This window comes from Parambassis ranga, chromosome 17 (assembly GCF_900634625.1).
Source record: "Parambassis ranga chromosome 17, fParRan2.1, whole genome shotgun sequence".
NCBI classification, from domain to species: domain Eukaryota; kingdom Metazoa; phylum Chordata; class Actinopteri; family Ambassidae; genus Parambassis; species Parambassis ranga.
The window spans coordinates 22558620-22567237 of record NC_041037.1 but is presented as its reverse complement, the minus strand read 5'-3'; the positions used below and the strand labels follow the sequence as shown (position 1 = coordinate 22567237).

Sequence of the window (8618 nt, the reverse complement as noted above, 5' to 3'; positions counted from 1 at the left end):
CTGAATGTTCACTCTGAGTCGCTCTGCGTACAAACGTCTACTAAATGAGTTACAAACGTCAATATAATGACGTGATATAAAACGTAAATGTATATAAAAACATAAATGAAGCTGTAAAGTAGCTTGTTAGCTCATGCAGCAACAGTGTGTAGCTGCTATGCTAATGCTACTTTAGCTTGTTTAGCATTAAGCTAAGTGCTGCTGTTACAACTTACTGTTAGAGTTAATGAGCTCTAAACCACAGCAGGAAAAACTAATGTATGTATTTAGTCTGTTTAGTGTTTGTTAATGCTCAGGTGTTTCTCTGTAAAGGACAAGCTAGTGAATTATTGTCATATAGTTGTTATTTTATGGCTTTTTTAAATGTTTTTCATCAGGTGCTGTGCTTAAACACCTGTCTGTGTCTCCTCATGAAGATGCCACAGCCTCCACAGATGAAGGTATAATCTGGATTATTTACAGTGTTAGTTATCAGGCTGATCATTATGGTCTTATACCACACAGGTCATGTGCAGCCTTGTGAGGAAACTCCAGAGGACGTCCCAGCAGCAGTCCAACACCTGAGAGCCTCCACTCCTTCCTCTGCTCCTCCAGCACCTGACCTGGTAACAGAGGAAGGTCCAAGGTGTCCAGGTCTCACTGATGATCCTGTACTGTGGACAAACTTAATAATAACATTACTAGTCATCATATCTTGTGTTGTCAGTGGTGGAGGAAGCACTGATGTTTAGTACTTAAGTGAAAGTACAATTACCCAGCAAAATATATACTCAAGTAAAAGTAGATGTGCTCCATCAATGATCCTACTTAACCAAAGTCAAGTACTTACTTTTAATTTCTAAGAGTTTAAATTGAGGCAACTGAACTCAAGGATTGTTTTTTTAACTTGGGGGATACATAAAAAATACATGAAAAATTACTTAAGTACAGTAACAAAGTACAACTACTTAGTTACTTTCCACTGTGGACAGTCTTCAGAGAGTACATATTTCTATGATGTATTTTGATTGTGCTGTACAGGTTTTATGTTTCCTTAAGATAATATTTTCATGTGTTCCACATTATTTAAATAAAAAGGTTGCTCATATAATCATCACTGTACATGTCTTTGTATTTGGGGCGGCATTTCTATAGAATCTAGTAGCCCGTAGGGCCCCAGTGTGTCCTTCTCGCCTAGGGCCCCTATAGTGTCAAGCAACGGCCCAAGTATTTGTTTTTGTCTCCTGACACTATAATGTCTGCGTTTTCAGTTACTTTATGTGATTTAATATTTCCCTGAGGGACCTTCCCAAAGGGATTAATACAGTATATTCTATTCTATTCTATTTAGTGAAAAACATACCTACAGTTATGGAGACATTAAGTTGTAGACAGCATTGATTTAACCAGTTAACTTTGTAACATTTGGAGTTTGGCAGCTAGCTGAAGACCCATACAAAACTGTGTCATCAGCATACATCTGAATATTAACATCCTGACATATTAATGGCAGGTCATTAATGAAGTCCATCAGTTTAACATGTGTTAGGGTTAAAATTCCCCTTGTTTCTTCTAATCACCTCCTGAGTTGGTTTATGAGGAAGGAGCGGATAAATTCATTTTAAACAATGAGGTAGATTCTGAGTCACAGAGCTCTGGGTTGTTGCACACAAAGAACCAAACAAGAACAACACAAGAACAGAACAACCAACACAACGAACAACCACACAGCAACAACGAACAATGCAACAACAACTGGACATGGAATTCACACATTGATATACCACATGGGCGTTCCTGCCTGCCGGCCCACAGGGGCATCTACTGCCCCCCTGCAGACCCTGGGTCATACAGCGAATAGACTATTAGTGTTTATTCCCTGTTAGGTGAAAGATTTTAGTTTGCATGATGTTGTTATGTGGTGTGGGTCCACATATCTAGAAGTGTGTCCCTAACATGAAGTTTTCATTTCTGTATGCATATTACTGTAATGTGTTTTATAAGTACTTATGTGTTAAGTAAGTTTTACAGAAGATCAAAGGAAGATAGGTACACTGAATGTATTGAGAAGTGTGTAATTTCCCTACTTCTCATACACTTTTGTAATTCATTTCCTTTGTTAGCTGTTGACTGCTCTTTGGAGACAGCTCTGGTTGATATCAAGCTAAGGTTGTAAATCCAGATCTTGATTGAAACAATGTGTTCATCCCCATGACCCCATTTTACGACCCACCCTTCCTATGAGTTTGTTTTCCTGGTCACTTTCAGATCTGACCCACAGCTTATGAGATTTTAGGACTTAAGGCTGTTCCATACTCCGCGAGACAAAGAGCGGAGAACGCACTCCACGGGTGGTAAGAGATACAAAAAAAGGTCTTTTCCGCACTGAGGTACCATACTCCGCGAGACGCGTGTGTGCAGAACTCCTCATACGGCCCGCCCACTAAACTATAAGGAAAGACTTTACTGAGTTTTTTAACACACCACAAGGACTTGTGCCATGGCAAGAGGGCATTATACAGAGAGGGTGCCTGCAACAGCGTGAGATGTCCGGCGATGAGTTGTGAAAATGCGACATTAAAAGTAACAATAGCAAAGATTCAGTGTTTGTGCCTTTATGACCACATTTGCACATCTACTGTGTTCCAATGTGCCTGCGATACTTCAAACTGTCCGGTGATGAGCTGTGAAGATGCGACATTAAAAGTAACAATAGCAAAGATATACAGACATTGTTAACGAGCCTATTATGCCCGGGTATGTAGGAGTATATAGAATGGTAATAACAGTCACCATCTGGTATGTGTGAACGGCTGTCTGGAGTTATTGGTGACAAATCACCCTGACTTGCCTTTCTTTCTTTCTTTTATTGCTCATCATGCAAAACCGGTATGGTCTTATCTAAATCTGTTGAATCAGTGCTGTTTACACACCTACCTATATACCTGGAGAGGCTCTTGCGCTTCTCCACTTTCATCACGCCCACAATAAATTCCGACCAATCACAGCATGGTTGCCGCACAGCCTTGAAAGACAAAGTTCGGCCCGGACCCTGTGCACAAAAGTGCGGATCAGCGGGCGGTCAGAGACAAAAAATGACGTCATTTTGTGGGCGTAACGTCTGCAGGGGGGGAAAATGTCTTTGTCTCGCGGAGTATGGATCCAGCTTTTAAGTGAGCTTACATGGGGGAAGAGGTGTAAGCTTTTATGGGGCGTCATAAAGTCACTCGTATGGGACAGTGATCATTCTCGTGGAGAACTTATCTTCAACTTAGGTTTACGACTGACAAAAGGGGACCCCCTGCTATTTCTTTCTGTTTTCTCCTGACTCTAAGGTTTAACCATTACCAAATAAGGTAAACTAAATATCAGTTCAGCTGACCCCATTGGTGAAGAGTTAGGGAAGGACATGATTTTATGGGATCTCAAGATAGGATAAAAGGTGTTTACAAGAATGGCATATTGTTCTCTGGCTGTGAGGCCAGGCAACCACAGAGATCTCTGTTTGTGTGACCCAGAATTTGCTTCTTTACTGTTAGAATAAATTGTAATTTTGAGACCAGATATTGTCAACTTCTTCTTAATCAAAGAACCGGGGAAGATGAATGAAAGGATCCAGAAGATTTTTATGTCCCCAACATCCCTAATAAGGTTAGTCAATATGTGGACAAATTGAATCATTTTTGCTCAACAAGCTTAATTTTACATAAATTTTGTTAATATGATTTTAAAATTTTTCATAGGTCAACAGTACACTGTGGGCAAATTTTACCCCCTTATGTGTTGTTCGGGACAAATACGTCCCCTAACTTTAACGGTTTTAAAAATATATCAGATAAATATTTTTTTGAAATTCTTTTGCATAGACCTTTTAATTAACTTTAGTTCTAATCGACAGTAGTGAAAAAATCATTTTCCCCCAGGATTTTAACCCTTTAATCACCAATTTTATAAGGGGTGGTGCTGAAAATTGGAAAAAAACACACAAAATGGCTCATTTTTAATAGAAAAGGTGAATGTGGACTGGATTCTTTTTAACCTTTATTACAGTCTTGGTCATGTCAAACATCAGTAAAAAAAATTGACTTTATTGCATTATTAGTTTTTGCACAGCACTGGATTTTCATTTTTTCTCCCATTTTGTCCCATAGACTTCCATTATAACCACACTTTTTTTGACTGCACAGCCATGGCACTACATAATCATGCATTCTTGATTGTTGGTGGTTTACCCTGTTGGTAGGAGGTAAAATTTGTGATTTTTACAGTTCACAACTTAATGACCATATTAAAATCCTGGGGGAAAATGATTTTTTCACTACTGTTGATTAGAACTGAAGTTAATTAAAAGTTCTATGCAAATAAATTTCCAAAAAATATTTATCTGATATATTTTTAAAACCGTTAAAGTCAGGGGACGTTTTTGTCCCGAACAACACATAAGGGTCGTGTTTGCGAACAGTCCATGAGGGTTAAATCTCATAGGTTGTGAGTCCGATCTAGGGATGACCATAACATGGGCACTCAGGAGAAAAACACATTCCTTTAGAATCTGGCTTTTATCAGGTCAGAGGTGCTGCTGTCCTTATAACCATCTCGTACCAACCGGAGCTCTCTCCAGAGAGCAGAAAAGACACTCCACTGTGAGCTTTCTTCACTCCACAGTGACAGGAAGCAGCTCCGCTCTGCACAAACATACAGAGGGACACAGTGAGCAGCTGCTGGAAGCCTTTTCTCCACACTGTTGAAGTGCACTTTGTAGCTCCACTAGAGGGCCACATGATCCAGGAGGCGGTGCACTCCTTGTGCGCTGTGTTGCAGCATTCTGTCAGTAAGAAGTGCTGCTGTGAAGAGAACAGCTGTCAGACTGAATGTGGAACATCAGCTGCTCCTCCTGTTGATTGAAACCTTGTTGTACAGATGGAACATTGGCTGTGGATTCTTCTTGCTGCTCTTTTCTTTGGTAAGATAGAAAGCTGCACGTTTCCTCTTCAAACACTTGAAGACATTACTGAGCTCTACATGAAGAGATCTGAATGTTCATTCTACACTCACTCACAGCACATCATCTCTGCTGCCATCTGTTACCTTGGAAAACACCTTCTATGCTTCAAAGTGACAATGATCCCTGAAAATGACATCTGTTCTACATGTGAGAGAACTCTTTAAAGCTGCTGATTGTTCTGCTTTCATCAATCATCTTTATTGATCCATCTCTTCCTCTGCATCTTCTCTTCTTCCCCAGAGTGTAAAGGACAAGACTCAGTGACCCAGCAAGAGGGAGATGTCACTGCTGCTGAAGGAGACACCGTCACACTTGGATGCTCCTTTAAGACCAGTGATGCATTCCCCAGACTGTTCTGGTACAAACAAGAAGTGAACAGTTCCCCAAAGTACATGCTGAGGAAATATGGAACTGAACCAGCAGATAAAGCTCCAGACTTCCAGGACGACAGATTTCATACAGACATCCAGAATAAGTCCGTTCCTCTGAAGATCCAGAAGCTTCAGCTGTCTGACTCTGCTGTGTACTACTGTGCTCTGCAGCCCACAGTGACAGGAAACAGCTCAACTCTGTACAAAAACCTTTGGAGCAAAGACAACACAATACTCCACAACATCCACTAGAGGGACTCACACACTGTTCAACCACTGATGTTTCAGTCATTGGGATGAGGACAAAGACAACAGAGACATGAAGCAGTAAAGATCAGAGACAGAGACAGAGCTGCTGTGGAAGCACTAAAGAATTTCATTGGCTGAGCTGAACTGAAACAATAACAGCAAGAGGTGATTGGCCCCGCCCACTGAACTTCAGCTCATCCAATGACATTCTTTGTGCCTCATTGTAGTGCAGTGGAAGAACATTGTTGATGTGCTGTGTGTCTGCTTTAATAACTCCAAAGACATGTTCCTTCACCTCTTTTTGTTTTCATCTCACTTCATAGGTGAGTTTATGAGCAGCTGGATCAAAGATGTCTGCCTGCTGTTCTACAACTGGACATTTGTCTTTGGCACTTACAAATGTCCATGTTGGACACATGCAATCATCTGTCTTTGTCATCAAGCTGAGCTCTTTGTGTCCACACAGTAACCCAGGAGACATTTTCCACTGTCTTCTCTCAGCCTCATGGACAATGTTAGTCTAATGGCTTCATGTTCTCTACTTTTTCCAGGACTGACAGCTGGAGACACAATCTCTGCTGGACAAAGACAAGTCAGCGGGACAGAGGGACAAAACGTCACACTCTCATGTACATATCAGACATCGAGCAGCTGTCCAGACCTTTACTGGTACAGACATCATTCTGACCTTCAGGCTCCTCAGTTCATAGTCTGGAAAGAAGCAAAGGATTGTTCTAGAGAGCATATTCCAGATAGTCGCCATGAATCCAAAACAACGTCCACATCATCTGAACTGACCATCAGAGGTGTGAGGCTGGCAGACACAGCTCTCTACTACTGTGCTCTAGAAACACAGTGATACAAAGTGTAGAAGAGGCTGTACAAAAACCTGAACACAGATATCTGACTCCTCTTCAAAGAGGAGGGAAGTGGGATTCAAACCACAGACCTTCATATCAGATGGATTCTGATGGTTCCTGTTTGATCAGAGTCACTGTGGTTACAGCTGCTCCTCTTCTTCAGAGCACTTTGTCTGATCACAGCTCTAAGTACACACTGAGTTCATCACACCAACAAGGAGGCTGAAAGAACAGGGGTCAAAGGTCACCTCTCAGCTGTCTTCAGTATGTCCTCAGAACTAATCCAACATGATGTCTTCAATGAACCCCCCCCCCCACACACACACACACACAAAGCTTTTCCACCAACATGGTCAGCACTGATCAATTAAGTGCAAGTTACCAGTGACTGCTAGAGTTGACACCAACAGGGCAGAGGAGTTAACACCCGGCCTCCACCGAGCTCTGAACCACCTTGAACTCACAGACATCTATGTGTGGATGCTGTTTGTAGACTGGAGTTCAGCATGTAACACCATCATCCGGACATGTGCAAAAACTGGACAGATCTGGACTTTCAACCATCATACCTGCATGGATCAAGGACTTCATAGGTGAGTTTATGAGCAGCTGGATCAAAGATGTCTGCCTGCTGTTCTACAACTGGACATTTGTCTTTGGCACTTACAAATGTCCATGTTGGACACACGCAATCATCTGTCTTTGTCATCAAGCTGAGCTCTTTGTGTCCACACAGTAACACAGGAGACATTTTCCACTGTCTTCTCCTCTCAGCCTCATGGACAATGTTGGTCTAATGGCTTCATGTTCTCTACTTTTTCCAGGACTGACAGCTGGAGACACAATCTCTGCCGGACAAAGACAAGTCAGCGGGACAGAGGGACAAAACATCACACTCTCATGTACATATCAGACTAGTGCTGGTGGTGCTGACCTTTACTGCTTTAGCTGCTTCCTCCTTTGTTCAGTGTGACTCACTGATTCAGCTTCTTTAACTTCATGCAGTCCTTCACTTTAGTCAGTGCAGAGTCAGACTGTAGATCTGAATCCATCCACCCGTGCACTCCACCCAAATCCTACATCCATTTTAAAAAGGTTTTTAATCACTGGTCTCATCACCTTCTGTCCTCTGTGACCTGTTACTGGTCAGTGGAGGTTAAAGCTGCTCTGAGCTCTTACTGAACAGCACATCCTCTTGTTTTCAGCACGTTCAGTCTCCTCTGAATCCTCTTTGGACCAAAAGTTCTACAGAAATCTATTGAAATGTCTTCATTGAAGCTTTAATGGACTCACACATAAGGACCACGAGTAACTGCAGCATTTCTGCATCATATGTCCACAGAGTTCCTTTGGAGTAAACTCAAAGGATCAAACCACAAGAATCTATAAAGACGGCCTCTCATAAGAACACCACCCCTCCCTGTTAGAAACCCTTTCATCAGGTGGAGCAGACAGGGGGTGCTGTGAGGTTGTAGGAGTCTGTTGTAGTTTTCCTCTCTGCACTTATGAATACAGTGTCCTTGTTGTGCTGTCAGTGCAGCCGTTCACTCACACATGTCTTAAAGACCTGATCAGTCCTCTGTGGGACAGTACCAGCCTGGGTTCACTCATATCTGAATACAGTTCAGACAGTTCTCTGAGGCCTCAAAGGACCAGCAGTCAGAGTCCACCTGTGGAATTCTACAGGGATCACACAGACCACTATTTAGTATGTGGATACCCAAACTGGACCCTGCTGAAAGAGGCCAACAGAAAGAAGAGCAGACAGCCCGACCAGAACAGCAACAGTCACACAGAGAAACATTCATCCATATGTGTCAGGAGCCTCTGAAAAAAACTCTGAGGGACTTTCAACACACATCAGATCCCAGTACACTTTAAACCCAGCTCCACCCTGAGACAGAGACTGGTCCACCCCAAGGACCAAACCCCCAGAGAAAGACAATAAACCTGCTGCAAGTGATGCAGGATGCAGAGAGAGTGTACATGAGAGCTGCTCTAACAGCAGGTCCTCCTTCAGTCTGAGCTCCCTGGATGATGATGCTGCAGCATCACTGTCATCTCTACAGCTTCCATCAGCCTGAATGGAAACAGAGCACAGCAAGAGGCGGAGCTACACAGCTGAATATGAAAGGCTGCATGTTGGAGTGAAGA

At 42.4% G+C, this 8618-nt stretch overlaps 1 gene segment (V, D, J or C); it reads left to right on the top strand.

Annotated features, from left to right (window-relative positions):
* Positions 1-4766: 4766 nt before the first annotated feature.
* Positions 4767-5553, top strand: LOC114450381 (T cell receptor alpha variable 18-like; the record flags this gene model as incomplete). The annotated part of the segment is given in 2 exon segments: positions 4767-4942; positions 5225-5553. Coding segments are annotated over 2 exon segments (372 nt in total), but the record flags the coding sequence as incomplete, so codon positions are not given.
* Between the last annotated feature and the right edge of the window lie 3065 nt (positions 5554-8618).